General features: G+C 52.9%; 2 protein-coding genes across 8 annotated transcripts; both read left to right on the top strand.

Moving 5' to 3' along the window:
- The first annotated feature begins 230 nt into the window (after positions 1-230).
- On the top strand, positions 231-9148 carry LOC105357784 (vegetative cell wall protein gp1). Of its 6 annotated transcripts, none has more exons than XM_023957210.1 (7): positions 231-629; positions 3039-4146; positions 4903-4981; positions 5552-5645; positions 7829-7975; positions 8011-8793; positions 8904-9148. In XM_023957210.1, exons 1-5 carry the CDS (start codon positions 420-422, stop codon positions 7901-7903), a joined length of 1566 nt encoding a protein of 521 aa, XP_023812978.1. In that variant the 5' UTR covers positions 231-419; the 3' UTR covers positions 7904-7975; positions 8011-8793; positions 8904-9148. The 6 variants fall into 6 exon arrangements, with proteins under 6 accessions (XP_023812978.1, XP_023812976.1, XP_023812977.1 ...); XM_023957208.1 differs by having other exon boundaries at positions 8860-9148; XM_023957209.1 differs by having other exon boundaries at positions 8838-9148.
- A 2030-nt stretch (positions 9149-11178) lies between these two features.
- casc3 (cancer susceptibility 3) lies at positions 11179-18005 on the top strand. Of its 2 annotated transcripts, none has more exons than XM_023957200.1 (12): positions 11179-12009; positions 14261-14282; positions 14351-14406; positions 14765-14956; positions 15037-15185; positions 15249-15413; positions 15491-16293; positions 16379-16552; positions 16701-16799; positions 16849-17030; positions 17100-17290; positions 17353-18005. In XM_023957200.1, the coding sequence occupies exons 1-11, from the start codon at positions 11818-11820 to the stop codon at positions 17244-17246; spliced, it is 2181 nt and encodes a 726-aa protein (XP_023812968.1). In that variant the 5' UTR covers positions 11179-11817; the 3' UTR covers positions 17247-17290; positions 17353-18005. The 2 variants fall into 2 exon arrangements, with proteins under 2 accessions (XP_023812968.1, XP_023812969.1); XM_023957201.1 differs by having other exon boundaries at positions 11182-12009; positions 16864-17030.
- Positions 18006-18638: the final 633 nt, after the last annotated feature.

Here is an 18638-nt window from a genome sequence, read left to right as displayed (position 1 = left end):
AGTGAAAAGCGACTTTAAGAAGCGTAAAGTTGCGCAGCACCACCTTGTGTACAGGAGTATTTCTGTTTACATTAAGCGCCATCTAATGTCAGGGAATGAAATTGCATGTTCACTCGGCTCACCGTCAGCGAAAATCGCCTGGGTGTGAACACAAAAAACGTGTTGAATAACGGCTGGCGAATATTGGTCCCGGTGTGTACGGGCCTTCAGCCTGAAGGCCTGTGGGCCTGCAGTCTTTGGGGGGTTGGGGAGGAGAAGGGGAGCTGGGACACGGCCTCAGTCTATGGGAACACATTTTGAGCCCTTTGGCTTGCCATAGACCAGCTTCAGCGCTCCTGGACTCAGTGCGCTCGCGCGCCATCAGCACACTCTGTCTGCTGAGCCTCTCGCGCGCTGCCGGATCGAACCTGGGCCCCGTCATGGATCTGGACCCGGTCGTGCTCCTTCCCGCCTTCCTCTTCACCGTTGTCGCCATATATGTGGCTTCTTCTCTGCTCCGGAGGAGCGGCGACTCCTCTGCCGGGGACAGGAGGCCCAAAGTCGGCCCCAGAGACGCCGTTCCTCCGTCCAGAGCGCTGGGAGAAGCGGTCCGGACCGAACCAGCCGCCCGGGACCATCCCGACCTCCAGGTACAGATGAAGCATCGGAGTTTACTGTTTAAATGCTCATGCAGAACTTATTTGATCCCAAAGGTGCAGAAAGAAAGTCATCAAAGTTCACATCAAAGTGAATTATCAACAGTTATTCTTGTTTTTGTGAAATAAAGTCGGTTCCGTTCCAGAATTAAACAATTTTCTTTCCAAAGTTCCAGATTTCTGTTTCAGAACTTTGAACTATTCCAGTTGGTGATTTATTGTTGTGAAACCAGCAGAACTTCTATTTCTGTGGACAGATCCGGTATCAGAGTCCGACAGTCTTCAGACAAATGGTTTCAACTCCCAGATATGGAGGAACCTTCAGAACCTCACGGATCAGCTGAGTGACAGAGATCAGTCTGACGGATTGGTTGGGTTGTTCTTGAGTCCAGAACATTTGAAAAAGTCTGGCTGAAAAAACCTGAAAACCGGTCAGATGACCCCCCCCCAGCACACATATGTGCACCCTGAAGACCTCCAGGTTTGTTCTCTGCTCATCTGTTCTCCCTTCATGGTTAAAAAGGACGTTTGGATCAAACTTGAGAACATTCTGCCCCCATGCTGCCCCTGCTGGTCAGCTCTGGTACTGTTAGCGAGCTGAGCATCTTTCTGACCTTTTCCCGCTCTAAGGCCTGTGAAGAATGTGCCCCCCGCCCCTCGTTGGCATTTGGTGTCAAACCTATATTTAAGGTTCTAACTTGCTGCGCGGCAGAAACTTCGCTGACGGCCTCGTCTGCGTTTGGACAGACAAAAGCCCCCCCCCAGGGTTACTGCACAGCCATGGAACGACACAGGTCTGAGCGCAGCGGGTTCTCCTGCAGGAGAACAGGTTCAGGGTTTCACCGCCTCACCGTCATCTGGAGGCGGAGCTTCTGGCTGTCTGAGGCATCAGAATAGTCGTAGTTGTGTTATAGAGCTTCTTTACTACAATACCCATGATCCTCAGCTGGCGCCGTCCCCTTGGCCCCCCAGGTCTGTACGTCTGCTGTGTCTGATAAGAACCAGAAGCTCTGGTCTGTTTCCAGCCGTCGTTTCTGCTCCGTTCTCGTTTCAACGGAAATTTAAAAACAGATTCTTCATCAAATCCAGAACGACAAAAACATTTCAGGAGTTTACTGGAATAGTTTCATGTCACGTTTATTATTATTTATGAAGGATTCCTTTCATTTATATATCATCACCGTGAAGCTAAACAGCAGCCTCTAAATAATCAGTCAAGAATGTTCATTTTTCTCACAAATACATAAATATTATCATGTCAGCGTGTTCTAAAGTTGTGTTCAGCGTTGGAACCTGTACAAAGACTGCGCCCCTAGTGGCTGCTGTGGGAACTACACCCCCCGCTGTCTCTTGGTGTTACAGTTTGCTCATAAAGGCCTTCTGTGCCGCTCTCACAGAGGCCTGTTGTTCGGGAGGGACAAGGGGGGTGTTTGCAGGAGCTCTGAGTTCTTGATCAGTAAACATTACAGATCCAGCGGTTCTCCTCCGCAGACAGACAGGTTGCTGCTCTGAACTTTTACCCATGTTGTTACCATGGCAACCACATCATAACCGTTTGACAGTAAATAGTTTGCATTTTCTTTTGGCCTCTGTCTCTCACCGTAAACGTCTGCTTTGTAGTCAGGTTACCGTGGTAACAGGATAGGCGCGGTCAGCTGTTGCTTTCACTTCCGGGTTCCTGATGGTTCTGGTATTTATCGGCTTCAGATGTTCAAGCAGCCAAAGGGACTGGAACCTTTGGCTGAGCTCTTCATCCTCATCCTCATCCTCGTCACAGAGGCTGTCAGACGGGTCGTCTGGTTTTGGTCATTAGTTAGCGTTACCATGACAACCTCCAAAAAATGGAACTTTCCATTAGTCAGAGCTCCAGTTACTTTTTCAGACGGATCAGAACATCCAGATCATCAGACGGATCTAAACCCCTGAAGGGTTCTGTGGTTCTGGTCTTCAGAACCTTGACGGCGGCTGCAGGTCACAGCAGGAATCTCTGGAGTCACTGAACATCAGGAAAACTTCAATTCTGTTCTCCAACGTTCTCCTGTTGGGTTCTTCGTTTTCTGTTCTGCACCATGAGGAGGTGACAGCATTCCGGTCATGACGGTTCCTCCACAGAAACCTGAGAACAGTCAGTCTGCGTGTGTTCCTCCTGGTGTTCCCCTCAGCTCTGTGCTGGGCCCACCTCACCTTCACCTGTGGGACGCTCTGGGGAACAACAAATGGGTCTCTGGGGTCGTTTGGTTGTTTTGATTGTTAGCCCTCATTAGCATGTGAGCGCTAACAGGTCAACACGTGTTCCAGAGGCTTTCAACGTAGAGCTGCTTCTTCTAGACTGGGCTTCGTTTGTGTGAACAAGAGGAAAAAACCGCAGCTTTAGATGATGATCTATGAACTCTGTCTTTCCAGGCTGATCCAGAACCAATCAAAGTACCGGAACCAGCTCCAGAACCAGTCAAAGTACCGGAACCGGGTCCAGAACCAGTCAAAGTACCGGAACCAGCTCCAGAACCAGTTGAAGTAGCAGAACCAGCTCCAGAACCAGTCAAAGTACCGGAACAAGCTCCAGAACCAGTCAAAGTACCGGAACCAGCTCCAAAACCAATTAAAGTACCGGAACCAGCTCCAGAACCAGTCAAAGTACTGGAACCAGCTCCAGAACCAGTCAAAGTACCGGTACCAGCTCCAAAACCAATCAAAGTACCGGAACCAGCTCCAGAACCAGTTAAAGTAGCAGAACCAGCTCCAGAACCAGTCAAAGTACCGGAACCAGCTCCAGAACCAGTCAAAGAACCGGAACCAGCTCCAAAACCAATAAAAGTACCGGAACCAGCTCCAGAACCAGTCAAAGTACCGGAACCAGCTCCAAAACCAATCAAAGTACCGGAACCAGCTCCAGAACCAGTCAAAGTACTAGAACTAGCTCCAGAACAAGTTAAAGTACTAGAACTAGCTCCAGAACCAGTTAAAAAAGCAGAACCAGCTCCAGAACCAGTCAAAGTACTAGAACCAGCTCCAGAACAAGTTAAAGTACCAGAACCAGAGGCTGTTCCATTTCTTGTAGCAGCTCAAGAGTTTGCTACTGAAAATGAAGCAATACCTAAGCTAGTTTCTGAAACTCTAGGAGCTCTAGAGCCTGTCCCGGAACCAGCTCCAGAACCACTAAATGTACCAGCTGTGGTTCTAGAAATACCCTCAGAAGGTGTCAATGATCCAAAGTCTGAACCCGAGACATCTGCTGAACCAAAACCTCTTTTAGAGGCTAAATCCATTTCTGTATCAGACGCATCTCCTGAACTTGGACCGAAGACTCTGACTGAACCGGATTCTGTTGTGAAACCAGACTCTGGGCCTGAACCTGTGACCCAGTCTGATGGGGTTATCGATGAACTCCAACAATCACCTGAAAGCATCAAGACACCAGAACAGTCTGCTCTAGATCTGGTTCTGGAATTCACTGAGCCTGGAGACGGAGGGTCCAAGGAACCGCAACAAGACCCCGAGATGGCCCTGAACGGTAAGGCTGCTATTTGTTCTGGGAGACTTTGGGTCAGAGTGTGGACCTGCATCAGGGTGTAGACCTGGATCAGGGTATAGACCTGCATCAGGGTGTAGTGCCTCAGGTCCACTGAAGAACTGGTGCTCCCCAGAACCCGGTCAGACGAGCCGGACGCATATTGTTTAAGGAACAAAGTCAAATATAAAGTTGTGCTACGAACTTTAAATTAAAAGAACCTTTATGGATCCATAAAGGTTCTTCATTGATCCATAAAGGTTCTTCAGGGATCCATTACGGTTCTTCGTGGATCCATAAAGGTTCTTCGTGGATCCATAAAGGTTCTTCTTGGATCCATAAAGGTTCTTCTTGGATCCATAAAGGTTCTTCGTGGATCCATTAAGGTTCTTCTTGGATCCATTAAGGTTCTTCGTGGATCCATTAAGGTTCTTCGTGGATCCATTAAGGTTCTTAGTGGATTCATAAAGGTTCTTAGTGGATCCATAAAGGTTCTTCTTGGATCCATTAAGGTTCTTCGTGGATCCATTAAGGTTCTTTGTGGATTCATAAAGGTTCTTAGTGGATCCATAAAGGTTCTTAGTGGATCCATAAAGGTTCTTAGTGGATCACTCTGTTTTATCCAAGAGCCACAAACGTTCTCCGCTTCACCAGCGAAGGTCTGAACTGGAGGCGGCTTTTCTCCAGTCGTGTTCTCCTCATGGTTCTCTTGTCCGTTTGATCCGTTTCTGCGTCTGAACCGGGTCTCTGCTGTTCCAGATGTGGCTGCAGCTGCCGGCTTCTCCTCAGGGAGCAGCAGCTTCGGGACGCTGATGACCAAGGAGGAGGCGGAGCAGAGGTGGGCCCCCCCTTACTTCGTGGTGATGATATCCCAGCATGCACCGCTGCAGGTTGCAGGCTGCGCACGCTCCATCTTCTCTATAATCTCATTATTTTCCTCCCATTCTCTGTAATCTGATTACATCCCTCTGATTTGTGCTAATCTGACTATTTACCTTAGATCATCTGTAATCTGAGTACTTATCTCTAAATCCCTGTAATCGTGTTACATTTCTGACTGTAACCTTATTAGATCGATTCGCTTTAATCTGATTGTTCTTCATAATCAGTAATCTGATTAGTTTCCTCTAAAAATCAGTAATCTGATTACTCTGTATTTTCGGACTCCTTTTAACATTGGAGGTTGTGGAATCTGCAGAGCAGGCGTTTCTCCTCCTCCCTCCTGATTGGACGTCCTTGTCAGGCCTCAGCAGCTGTGACAGTTTTGGGATGGGGGAGGGGTTCAACTCTGTGAACTGCTCCGTGGTTCCACATCCATGATGATGGTGATGATGTCATCATGGATGGCATTGAGGCCGTCACTCAGACTTCCTGCAGACCTCCTGTTCTCAATGTTTTTACTCCTCAGGTGTTTGTGTCGCCTCCTTTTCTCTCCAGGGTCGAGTTCACCTCAGATTTCACCCGTTTGTGACGACGCTGCGCCCTCAGCAGGTCGCAGTGAGGTGATGCTCCGCTCGGTTCACCTTTCCAAACCCACCCTAGTCTGACCCACCTGGCCCACCCGAGTCAGTGCGCTCAGCTGGGTCACAGACTCGGGTGGGTCACAGACTCGGGTGAGTCACAGACTCGGGTGGGTCACAGACTCGGGTGGGTCAGACTCGGGTGGGTCACAGACTCGGGTGGGTCACAGACTCGGGTGTGTCAGACTCGGGTGGGTCACAGACTCGGGTGGGTCTGACTCGGTGGGTCACAGACTCGGGTGGGTCAGACTCGGGTCGCAGACTAGGGTGGGTCAGACTCGGGTCGCAGACTTGGGTGGGTCAGACTCGGTTGGGTCAGACTCGGTTGGGTCACTGACTCGGGTGGGTCGCTGACTCGGTCGGGTCAGACCCAGGTGACTCTCAGACTCGGGTGAGTCTCAGACTCGGGTGGGTCACAGACTCGGGTGGGTCACAGACTCGGGTGGGTCACTGACTCGGTTGGGTCACTGACTCGGTCGGGTCACTGACTCGGTCGGGTCAGACCCGGGTGAGTCTCAGACCCGGGTGAGTCTCAGACTCGGGTGGGTCACAGACTCGGGTGGGTCACAGACTCGGGTGGGTCACAGACTCGGGTGGGTCAGACTCGGTTGGGTCACTGACTCGGTCGGGTCACTGACTCGGTCGGGTCAGACTCGGGTGAGTCACAGACTCGGGTGGGTCAGACTCGGGTGGGTCACAGACTCGGGTGGGTCACTGACTCGGGTGGGTCACTGACTCGGGTGGGTCACTGACTCGGGTGGGTCACTGACTCGGTCGGGTCAGACCCGGGTGAGTCACAGACTCGGGTGGGTCAGACTCGGGTGGGTCACAGACTCGGGTGGGTCACTGACTCGGGTGGGTCACTGACTCGGTCGGGTCAGACCCGGGTGAGTCTCAGACCCGGGTGAGTCACAGACTCGGGTGAGTCACAGACTCGGGTGGGTCAGACTCGGGTGGGTCACAGACTCGGGTGGGTCACTGACTCGGTCGGGTCAGACCCGGGTGGGTCACTGACTCGGTCGGGTCAGACCCGGGTGAGTCACAGACTCGGTGGGTCAGACTCGGGTGGGTCACTGACCCGGGTGAGTCACAGACTCGGGTGGGTCACAGACTCGGGTGGGTCACTGACTCGGTCGGGTCAGACCCGGGTGAGTCACAGACTCGGGTGGGTCACAGACTCGGGTGGGTCACTGACTCGGTCGGGTCAGACCCGGGTGAGTCACAGACTCGGGTGGGTCAGACTCGGGTGGGTCAGACTCGGGTGGGTCACAGACTCGGGTGGGTCACTGACTCGGTCGGGTCAGACCCGGGTGAGTCACAGACTCGGTCGGGTCAGACCCGGGTGAGTCACAGACTCGGGTGGGTCCTAACCTCACAGGTGAACGTCTTACCTGTAAGAACAAACCAGGTTTCAGGTTCAGCAGATTTAACCCACCAAGGACAGTTTGTACTCGGGTGGATCCTCTGGTGGATCTGGTGGATCCTCTCCGTGTCGTCTGGTTTCTGCTTTGCCCTCCTGCTGACGTCTGCTAGCTTACAGCTGCTCTGCTAACCTGCATGCTGCGCTAACGGCTGCAGACTGTCTGCTGGAGCTCTGACAGAACCAGAACCAGTGAGGAGGACGTCAGAGCTCCTCACCCTGGTGACCGTCGGGTCAGTCAGCGCTGTGGATCAGTGGTCCTCACTCGTCTCTGCAGCCGTTTGCTCTGGTTCCTGCGGTTCTGTCCGTCAGCACGTTTCAGAAGATTTCCTCCCTTTCCACGAGGCGGACCTTCCTCTAAAACGTTCCTCTGCAGGAGCGTCCGAACATCCTGGATGCTTTGGTTGGACGTCCTCCTTGGAGCACAGTGGGCTCGAACCGGCTCTGCTGGTGGAGGATGTGGGATTCAGACGTCCCTCTGATTCATCAGGAGAACGCTCCTCCTCAGGTGTCTGAGCAGATGTGTTTCTGGAGACTTCGGGGAACCTCCTCATGAGAAAGGAGGAGCATGTTCCTCAGTCAGACGGTTTCTGGATGGAGGTCAGTCTGAAACGGGAACCCGGGTTTGGGCGGAGACCTCCTCAGAAGGTGGAGACTGTCGGAGCTCCTGCAGCAGAACTCCTGTTGTGTGTTTCTGATGACATCATCAGACGTTTTCTGACCTGTCCCCCTCTTCTCCTTCCAGCTGATCAGTGAGGAGCAGCCCTGCAGGGAGGGGGTCCAGCTGGAGCTCCCTCCACGTTCCGTCCAGCCGCTTTAACCCTCCAGGAAGCAGATCTGGATGATTCTGCAGCTTCTGTCTCGATAACCCGCATGAGTGGAGCTTTGCTGACGCTTCAGCACCTCCTGCAGGAGGTGCTGAAGCGTCAGCAGGAGCCTCGGTTTTCCTTTGTGCTCTGTTTCTGTTCCGTCTGAAGACTGTTGTGGAAAAAGTTGATCAATGCCCCCCCCCCCCCCCCCCAGCTGTAGGCCTACAGGGCAGCACTGCCCTCTAGTGGCCTCATGGAGGAGTTTCAGCTGGAAGGAGGAAAGAGGAGGTCAGTCCTTCATCTCCTCCAGTCTGAGGGAGGAGAACCTGATTTCATGAAGAATGAAGTATGATTCCTGGAGTAATCAGATTACTGAAGTCCCGCTCTGATCATCATCATCAGATTGATCACCTTCGCAGTCGTCTTTTTGTGGGGTTTTCTAGGACGTAGTTCCTGCAGAGCGGCAGGAGTTCATTAAAGATTCACCTCAGAGTTGTGGGCGGGACTGTTGGAGAACAACCCCGCCCCCTTCACTCCACTTGACGGCGTCTGAATGAAGGCGCCGCCTCCAGCTTCAGGTTGGAGAAACCGTCTTCCGTGACCTCCTGTGCTCCGTCATGCGTGTTTTTTAACGCTGCTGTGATGCAGAAACCCTCCCCTTCTTTCTCAATGCAATAATTTCACATTTTCAATGTTTGGAGATCAGGATTATTTCATCTAGAGAGTTCAGTGTCGGTAATCGCGCCTCCACGTCTGACACGTCATGACATCATCCAGAGACTCGGCGGTGCGGCGAGCTTCACCGTCTGCTGCATGGCGGCGCTTTCAGCGCTACTTCTGTCTCCGTGACCCCGTTTGACGACTTCCTGTCCCGCTTTAGTTGGAGGCAGGGGTCACTGAGGTGCGGAGGCGGGGTCACTGAGGTGCGGAGGCGGGGTCACTGAGGTGCGGAGGCGGGGTCACTGAGGTGCGGAGGCGGGGTCACTGAGGTGCGGAGGCGGGGTCACTGAGGTGCGGAGGCGGGGTCACTGAGGTGTTTCTGCTCTGACTGAAACCAGACTGAACAGAAACAAGAAACAGATTTTCAGTAATCTGATTACTCAGGGCCAGCATGGAGCGCAGCTGAGACTCTCCTGTCATGGGGGGGGCTGTTTGTAAATGAGAAAAACTGAACTGGAAAACACAGGAAACACGGATCTGAATTTCAAAATAAAAGTCTTCCTTTGAAAAATGAAAATAAACCAAATTTTTCTGTTTGTGGTGTTTTTTTGTTTTTGTTTAAATCTTTTCAAACTCTGTCAGATGGAAACATCAGATTCAGATGCAGCTTTCACTGCAGGAGTTTAAGCAGAGACTCTCTGGGAGGATTTTATGAACTCAGACATGGAAACATGATTACAAAGTAGAACTCCCCAACATAATAAACTGAAGTCCTGTTTAACCCTTGTGCTATCTTAGATGACCCCCCCCCCCCCTTCCATTGAGGTGTTCTCCCTACCATGACAAAGGTGGATAAAGGTGGAAAGATTTCATGTAATCCATGGACACCAGTGAAGATCACAAATCATTGAAGAAAAAAGGTTCAGAGCACTGTCTAGTGCAGGCGTCCCCAAATCCAGGTTTTTTTTCCAGGAAGCATGTTTAAACTCCCCTGACTTTAACCCTGAACTCTGGCTGAAATCCTCCTGAACTTGCTTACTCTGGGTATGTCGGTTCCAACAGACCAGATATGAGTTAGTGTAATTACGCTCCACTTGGTAACCCTGGGTTAATGCACGTGCACAGCAGGTACATAAAGACATTCTCAATGGATCACAGATTTCCAGAGTCACCATGGAAACGCGTGGAGAAAAAAAGAGAGAGCGCTTCAGTGAGACGGAGTCTGAGATTTAAATGACGGCTATGAAGATTATACGTCCATCAAAAAGTAACACGGCTGCATCATCAGCAAAAGAAAGAGTTTCTGCTTGGAGAAAAAGAACAAAGTAAACGCACAAGTTTCTGATCTTATTTCTATTTTCATGTGATGCATATATTCATATATATATATATATATATATATATATATATAACTTATCCAATTTTGCCAACGTAAATGAATTACTTCTATTGGTAACAAGTAATTGAGTTAAATTTATTCAATCTAATTTCTTACGTCTATAAAACTCAATCGTTGTTTTTACAGCTCAAATTTACATATTTATCTAACTAAATGTCATATTACTCCAATTCAAGTAATTTTTTTTCCATCGTAATGAATTATAATTCTTGAACTCTCAAATGTCTAAGTTTGAGCCGGCAGATCCTCATTTTAATAACAATAGAAAGAACAAAAGAGTGCATTCAGAGTGCGTTCATTCATTTAGGAATTTTCCAACATTGTCAGTATTCTAGTTAACCGTAGGGCTGCTCTATAAACTCATCATCCTCTTCCTCCCTCTCACTCATGGTGCAGAGACGTAAGCATAGTAGGACAAAATAACTCGGCAAAACACAGTAAAACAGCTACACAACTAAACACATTTGGTCAAAAACCCACACTTAAACCCAAATCCGTCCAGACAGGCAAAGGAAATGGTAACCCACAATCCCTTGTGGTGCCGATCTAACAGCAGCACCAAAGTTACACCTACTTAATTGAATTAATTTGAATGAAAGTGAAATAACTGTCTGAAAACTACGTGTTATTTTAAAACTGACTTAAAAAAATGATTTATCTTAACTGAAGCAAATAATGAAGTTAGATCAAAGTAAAAAGTTTATCTTTCCAACATCCATATGTGGTCTTATCATCCTCTCATGGTTGAAAAAGTATTATCTGAGCTTCTTCATCCACTAAATCATCTTCAAATGGACACGCCATGCTGCTTCACCTCTCTGAAAACAAACTAACCTTCAACTAAACCTGCTCCAGACCAGGTAATAACTTTAGCTTGTAGCTCCGCCCACACGCGGCCGCGGCATCAAGCTTTAAAGAACAATTTCTAAGAGGCGGGGCGTTGCACCCCCCAACAACAGGTTAGATGACAGAGCCCCCCGGTCCATTAAGCGTCTCTGCCGTTCACGGAGCTTCAGTACGTAGAAGTCCAACAGCCACACGGCCTAACGTAGTCCGCTATTATGTATTCATGAGGGAAACCGCAGAACCGACCCTAAAACCGCCCAATCTGGCAACACTGTCTTCCTCTTAACCAATCAGAGAGATACTTATTTGAAAGAGGGGGGTCGTTCCCGCTGCTTGTCCGTCACACCTCCCCGTCCCGATCCCGCCACCGGCTCCCGCATCTCTGCCGCGTGTCCCAAACACACCGGGAGCAGCTCCTCTGCTCTGCTTGTCTGGTTCTGCTGCAGATTCGTTCTTCACGGTCCAGAACTCCGAACCGCCCCTTCACACACCTGGGTCTGAGGAGAGAGGCGTTCACGGACCCTCGGAGTTCACAGCTACTTGGAGGAGGAGGAGATGCTGGGAGAATGTCTGAGGAGGGGAGTGGAGACGAAGAGCGGGCCGGCCCGCTGGACATATCTACATGAAACATATCTACATGAGACGTATTTGCTGGTTATGACATCATCAGTCTGCTGGTCATGACATCATCAGGCTGTTTATCCTCAGACGTCACCGTTCCTGACAGCCCTGTTCAGGGGGACCCAGACCCCCTTGTGGCTACACGGTTCTGCGGTGGCTGGACGGCTCAGGGACCCACCCTGGATGATAGTGGTCACTCAGTGGGAATCGAACGCTGATTTCTGATTTCTGCTGGTTTAGTTTGGGTGAACCAGGATGTTTATTTCTTTTCTTTTATGAAGTTCCTGAAATTTGGAATGTTTTTATACAATCGCGTCCAGCAGGCAGCGGTAACCGAAATAAACTCTATTTCCCACAATCCTTTGGGGTTTCCGGTTCCAGCTTGTTCGGAGTTCTAAGATGGCGGACCGGCGGCGACGGAGGAGGCGCGCGTCCCAGGACAGCGAGGACGAGTCCGGGTCCGGGTCCGGTTCGGACAGTGGCAGGTCGGGATCGCCGGCTACGAAGGCGCGAGGGCGGGACGTGGTTCCGGAGGAGCCGGTGGAGGCCCGGCGGGAGGAGGCGAAGAAGAGCGACGTGGAGTCCGAGTGTGTGAGTAGCTGCGCCGGCTAACCCGGGAGCTAACGGCGGCTCCGGGAGGCGGCCGGCGGCGGTGACCCGGCCCGCTGCCCGGTGGGCCGGACCGGACTGGCAGCGGGGAAACGGTGGGGTGGGGGGTCATTCACGCCGTAGAGCAACCGCTTCCGGTTTACAACTCCCTTCAAGCTGCTCAAACTCTGAGAATGTCCGTTAATTTGAGTCGCGCGCGCCGCAGAGGGCTGGGGAGGGAGGGAGGGAGGGAGGGGGGGGGTCTGCACTGAACCCGGCAGAGGGCTTCCAGGGTCCTGGCCGGCTTTAGTCCGGTTCTGCTGGGTTCCGTGGGGCAGGTCCCGCTATGAGTCACCAGATAAGAAGCGGAACCGGGTTTCTGCTGCTTTGGGTCCAGTCACACGGACTCGAACCTGAGCCCAGAGGAAGCTGCTATGTTGGGGATTTGAACCTGCATCTCTGCTCCAAACATACACACGGCGCTCCTGCTGGCTGCATCACGTGACCAGAGATGGATCAGACGCAGGGTGGACTGCAGATCGGAACCAGCCTTCATATCGGCCCACATCCTGGACCACGTGATACATTCTGACCCCCCCCCCCCCCCCCCCCCCCCCCCCCCGTTCAGCAGCTGGCTTACATACACAGATGGGGGCGGGGCTACCTGGCCAGCACCAAAGGCACCTGAGGTTTCAGTTCCCGCCCAAACACAGACAGACCCCCCCCTTCCCCCGATGGGCTGTATGTGGGCACTGGAGTGAGCGATGATGCGTTCACACAACGCCGTTCTCGTGTCTCCTCCGTGTCGGACGCCTGTCCTGGAACGTCTTCATCTAGAGCAGTGTCTTTCAACCAGTGTGCCGTGGGAAATTGCCCTCATTCACTGATCTAAAAACATTTTCCATCTCCAGGATTTCAGCTCTGTGTTCATCCAAACATCCTGATAAAACACTGAGGAGTTAGGAATATGAAAGATCATAAAATACTTTTTTTTGCGTTTATTTTATTTTATTAAAGACATTTTGATAAGAATGACGCGATTCAGCTGCACCTTCGGCTGTATTTTGGAAAAGTCCCGCCCCTTTAACTGTCTTCACCAATCATTCTTGGGGGGCTTAATCACATGTCATCAGTCTGACCAATCAGAAGTGGTTAAAGTCTTCACTTCCGTGTTCTTAATTCTGCTCATAAAGTCACTCAGTTCTAACAAAAATACCAGCTAAAGCTCGTCTTTAGCGGTGTAGCTTTCCACAGAATCCGGTATCAGACCGTGGAACAAGTGAACAAAACCATGAAGCTCCGAAAAGCGATCTTTGGCCGTTTTATGCACTACATCTCCCATGATGCATTGGGTTGTGAGAGTGACGGTGCACAGGGAGATCTGTTGTTAAACGTCTTGAAACCAACGAACACACAAACTATTTTTAAATCTTCTAACTTAACTTTTATTGCATCTTTTAGAAAAAACAGCTGCAGTTTCCAGCTTTTTCTGCAACAACTATCTCAAAAATGCATGTGAGATTGTGGAGGGAGGGGCTGTAGATCAATACAGACTATGAGATTCTCCTTTTTTTTATTTTAATTTTTGGATGCTGGTGGGCCGCGGGATTTTTTTTAAGGTTAAAATGTGCCGTGGCTCAGAAAAGGTTGAAAAACACTGGTCTAGAGGCTCCAGCGGCGAGTGGGAGGAGCTACTGTTAAAGGACCTGGATGATGTTTGGAGAGCTCAGCGTTAGTAATCCCGCCTCCACGTCTGCGTTCATGACATCTCCGTGGTGCGGCGAGCTTCACCGTCTGCTTTATGGCGGCGCTTCCAGCGCTCCTGTCTCCGTTTGACGACTTCCTGTCAACATTTTATGTCGTCTCCATGAAACCGACATCCTGATGTTCAGGACAGCAGATCCTCCAGAAATCAGACATTTATCGTCATTTCCAGCTGTGCAACACGTAGATCGCAAAAGACGGCCAAAAGGTCAACAAATGATGACCTTAATCCATTTGACCAATCAGATGTTAGATGGTCAGCTCCTTTGGATCCCATTCAAACTGAGCGGCAGTGAAATGATCTCTCTAGACTCCGCCCACTGATTACATCATCAGCACATCACGGGCCAAAGCGAAGGTCCTGATTGGTTGATGCTCCATGTGCTGCTGTCAGACGGTCAAAGCGGTTTGATGAGAAGCCTTCATCTCTGTTTGCTGCAGTGAGGAAGAGGAGGATTGTTTCCAATGGACTTTGTTTGTTTTTTTGCAGGAGAGCGAGGATGAAGCTGAAGGTAACTCGCCCGTCCCTCACTTACGTGGTTACACCGCCACCCTCTGATGTTTGTCTGTCCCCCCCCAGCTGTGCTCTCAGACTATGACAGCGCCGAGCCTGAGGAGAACGGCTCCCCGTCAGAGGTACCCCCCCACACTCTAGGCTGATTTCCACTGGGCCGTCTGCGCTCCCTCCGCAGTCCGTCTGCAGTCCATTTCAAAATAAAACGACGACATTTGTTGCACGCTGTTAACACGGCGGATAACAGCGGCGTCCGTTTTTGCCACGGACGTCATCTATGACCCAAACATGGGTCGTAGGACCCGGCGCCAGCACGAGGCCCACCTGCTCTATACAGGCAGGACAAACCACTCCTCCTGAAGCCATTGGGGAGGGGGCAGACGGACTCCCCGCACCGGAGGCGCCGCAGACGGACCGGTGGAAACCGGCGTCCGGCCGCGGCCTGAAGTCTCAGGCGTTCTGAACAGACGTGTCTTCCAGGGAGCCGAGGAGGAAGCGGAGGGTTACAGCGAGGAAGAGGCTGTGGAGGCCGGCGAGTCCAAACCGTCTGCTGCGGTGGGGGAGGGCGGGCAGGAGGGGGAGGTAGAGGGGGAGGGGGACCACGAGAAAGAGGAAGGCAAAGCCGAAGAGAAGGGAAACCTGGCCGGGGAGAGGCAGAGCGGCGACGGACAGGTGAGGAGGTTCCTGTGTTCCTCAAGGTCCAGTTCAGGCCAGAACCCCCACGGTTCTGTGTTCTTCCCCTGGCCCGGTAGGAATCCACGGACCACCCCGAGACCAAGGCGGCAGGAAAACCGGGCCAGCAGCTGGACGACGACGAGGACCGGAAAAACCCCGCCTACATCCCCAGAAAGGGGCTGTTCTTCGAGCACGATGTCCGAGGACCCGCCCAGGAGGATGAGAGGTACGGCCCCCGGTCCGGTTCCCCGCCCCCCAGAACCGACTGCAGCTGCTTTTCCCTCCGCAGGCCCAAGGGGCGGAACAGGAAGCTGTGGAAGGACGAAGGCCGCTGGGAGCACGACCGCTTCAGGGAGGAGGAGCAAGCGCCCAAGAGCCGCGAGGAGCTCATCGCCATCTACGGCTACGACATCCGGAACGGCGCCGGGCCCGCCTACAGGCAGCGCCAGCCCAGGTGGGCTGACGCCACGTGTCTGGTTCTTCAGGCTCCGCCCCCCCTGTGCTTCATCTACCTGTTGGGTTTGTCTGCAGGCAGAACACGTCGCAGGGGAGGGACAAACGCTGGAGGGAGGGGGCGGAGCGACCCGCCCGATCCTGGCAGAACCGGACAGGAGGAGCTCCGCCCTCATCTGTCCCGCCCCCCTCCGCTTTCCCCCCTCTCTCTGCCGCTCAGCGCAACCACACCTCCAGAGCCCCCCCGTCCCGGAACAGACCCCCCCACCACAGTCAAGCTCACCCCCCCCCTCCGCCCAGGAACGAAGACGCTCCTCACAGGGAGCGGCAGGTGACCAAGACTCTGCCGGAGCCTGCAGGGGAGAGGGGCGGAGCCAGCAGAGGGGGGCGGGGTGCTGGAAAGGCCGGCTCCTCAGTGTTGGGGGAGGACGTTTCTCCGGACGGCGCCACAGAACCGCCACAGGACTCGAGTTCTGCAGTGCTGCTGCAGACGAGCAGGTTCCGGTCCGCCTCCCCCCGTCGGCAGGACACCAGGCCTTCTGCCCCCCCCCACGGCCCCCAGGCATCTTCAGGTGGCTCCAACCCCGACGCCTCCCCTCCCCCCGAGCGGCCGGTGGAGAGGAAGTCCTACTCTCTGGCCCGCAGGACCCGGTCCCGGCCCGCCGACCTCGGCAGCAAACAGACCTCCGTGGAGGAGTCTGCAGCGGGTGGGAGCGCCTCCCCCAGCAGTGGGGGGGGTAAGGGCTGGATAGGAGGAGGGGAGGGGGCAAGTCAGACGGGGGGAGGAACCTCGGAGCTGGACCAAGACGTGGCCCGCCTCAGTCTGTCTGGACCAAACTGGAGTCAGAACCCGGCGTCGTACGTCCGCTCCGAGGTCAGAGGTGAGCCCCCCCCGGACAAGTGAAGGCAGCTGTCTGTGGGGTGGGGGGCACAGGTGTAGTTCCTCACCCATGTTTCTGCTCACAGGCCTAGGAAACCCCGTGCACCTCCCTAATGCACCCCCCCAGTTCTCCAGCATGGACGACCTGGGCGGCGGCGCCGGTCGAGCCAAACGCTACTCCTCCCAGCGCCAGAGGGCGGTGCCAGAGCCAGCCCCGCCCATGCACCTGGGGGTCATGGAGGGACACTTCTACGAGCCCAGTAAGAGCTGAAGCCGTTTCTTTGGGGATGGGGGACAGCTGCACCTCCTTCAACCCCCCAGTAGGGGTCACTGCAGGACTGCCATGGGGAACTGCTTTAGGTTCTGGCCCGGTTCTGCATCTTCTGACCCCTTTCTCTGCGTCCACAGTGTCATATCAGGGACCAATCTACACCCACAGTGATGGCCCCGCCCCTATCCCGCCACAAAGCATGCTGGTCCAGCCCGAGATGCACCTCCCACATCCTGGTGAGTTCTTTGGTTTGACATTCATTTTAAATGCTTCTTCATGTTGAAGCTCCGCCCCCTGCAGGACTTCATCCCCATCAATCAGGCGGCCCCATCGCTAACCCCACCCTCTACGGAGCCCCCCCTGTGTCGCTGTCACCAGGACAACCGCAGCAGCTACTGCCCCCACCTTTTTACCCTCCTCCTGGGGTAATGACCTTCCCCTACCCCACCATGTACCCCACCCCCCAGGTAAGTCCCACTGATGGTAGTAGCCTTTTGAGGGGGGGCCGGCTCTGAACCATGTGGTGGATATTGCAGGGTCAGGCCCAGGTGACCTACGGGGGCGTGACGTACTACGACACCATGCAGCAGCAGGCCCAGCCCAAGCCCTCGCCCCCCCGCCGCACGTCCCAGCCCGTCACGGTCAAACCGCCCCCCCCGGAGGTTCCCTTCGCCTCAGAGTGAGCCTGCCCCCAGCCTCAGCCCCCACCCTGGCGTGAACCTTACAGGTGAGTTTCTGGTGCTGCCTTCACTGTCCTGTTGGAGCTTTCATCACTCTCCACTCTTTCAGGAGGAGCCAGGGGGGGGGGAGTGGCCTGAACCAACACCGTAAGGAGGCGGGGCCAGAACACCGGGAGGGAGTGACCATCATCACAGCTGGATGGCTGATTTCCCACAATCCCCTCTGACAGTGTCATCGGGACGACTTGGACTCGACAGGCAGGAGAGTCCCCCCCCCTCCCCCCATGACCGTCAGCTGGTGAATACAGGACGCACCTGAATGCAGCCCTGAGTGCGTTTGCAGTCGGCGTGGAGCTTTCAGTGCTCACTCCTCCTAAACTCCGGTTTCCTGCTGCACCTGAACGTGTGCTGAAACGGGAGGGGGGAGTACCTGGAGGGGGGGGGGGGTCTGTTGGTGCTGAGATGAACAGTAAAAATCAGATTTCATGTTTGGAATGACTAAATAACCAGATTAATTTATAATCTAGAGGAGAACTTCCTGTCACTCACGCTCCGGGGGGGGGGGCGTGTCCTATACTGTATAGCGTGTACAGGGTGGAGGCGGGACCGTCGGCAGGGACCTGCGTTTATTTAGAGAATCATCAAAGTTTTAGATGAATGTGTTTCATTTCTCATAAACGTCACAATTTTTTATCTCCTAGCTGAAACGTTTTTGTTTAACGTCTGTGCTTTGATGTCAATAAAGTTTTTTTTGTCAGTCAACCTGGGATCAGTTCATGAAGGAAACAAACACGCCAAGGGGGGCGGAGCCTCAAGTACTTCACCCCCCACCTGTTTATTCGTTACACTTGAGTTCTTTAACAGCAGCAGAAACTCGGTCACTGAATGCACCACAAGGTTGAGTGGCAGCCACCATAGAAGAAGAAGTCAGTCACCTGCAGGACAACAAACACCTGGAGACCCGCTCCACCATGTCTCTGCAAACCTGCTGAGGACAAGAAAGGACGCCAGAACATGATGGGGTCTGAGGGGGGGGGGGGGGTCTGAGGAACAAACCGGATCTGCTAGCTTCTTACCCACTGAGACCCCCACCTAGAGACGGGACCTTCTCCACCTGTGACCATCACTGGACTGTTGTCATTTCATCTGCTAAACATCTAGAAGCAGCTGTTCTACAGCAAAGGATCCAGAACCGGAGTTCTCCATCAGATACCCGGAAAATCGACTTTGGATCAACCCTGAAACTGAAACTGCTCCTCACTCCAGATCCAGATTGATGTGGAATAAAATATAAATCTGATGCATCATAACAGAAATGTCTGCAAAGAAAAGACAGAGAAACTCCATCATTTGAATTTTTTATTCAAAAGATTAACTGATTCTTGAAAATGTTTT

Source organism: Oryzias latipes, chromosome 8 (genome assembly GCF_002234675.1).
Source record: "Oryzias latipes chromosome 8, ASM223467v1".
Classification (NCBI taxonomy): domain Eukaryota; kingdom Metazoa; phylum Chordata; class Actinopteri; order Beloniformes; family Adrianichthyidae; genus Oryzias; species Oryzias latipes.
Note: the sequence above shows the minus strand (reverse complement) of the source record. Positions and strands in the feature narration are given on the sequence as shown.

Bases quoted from the DNA above. Each gene is read 5' to 3' on its own strand.
- LOC105357784 (XM_023957210.1), top strand. From the start codon at position 420: ATGGATCTGGACCCGGTCGTGCTCCTTCCCGCCTTCCTCTTCACCGTT. The intron at 4,982-5,551 runs GTGGGCCCCCCC...TTTACTCCTCAG, and splicing joins AAGGAGGAGGCGGAGCAGAG to GTGTTTGTGTCGCCTCCTTT. The intron at 5,646-7,828 runs GTGATGCTCCGC...TTCTCCTTCCAG, and splicing joins CCTCAGCAGGTCGCAGTGAG to CTGATCAGTGAGGAGCAGCC.
- casc3 (XM_023957200.1), top strand. From the start codon at position 11,818: ATGGCGGACCGGCGGCGACGGAGGAGGCGCGCGTCCCAGGACAGCGAG. The intron at 14,407-14,764 runs GTACCCCCCCAC...CGTGTCTTCCAG, and splicing joins AGAACGGCTCCCCGTCAGAG to GGAGCCGAGGAGGAAGCGGA. The intron at 14,957-15,036 runs GTGAGGAGGTTC...CTGGCCCGGTAG, and splicing joins GGCAGAGCGGCGACGGACAG to GAATCCACGGACCACCCCGA.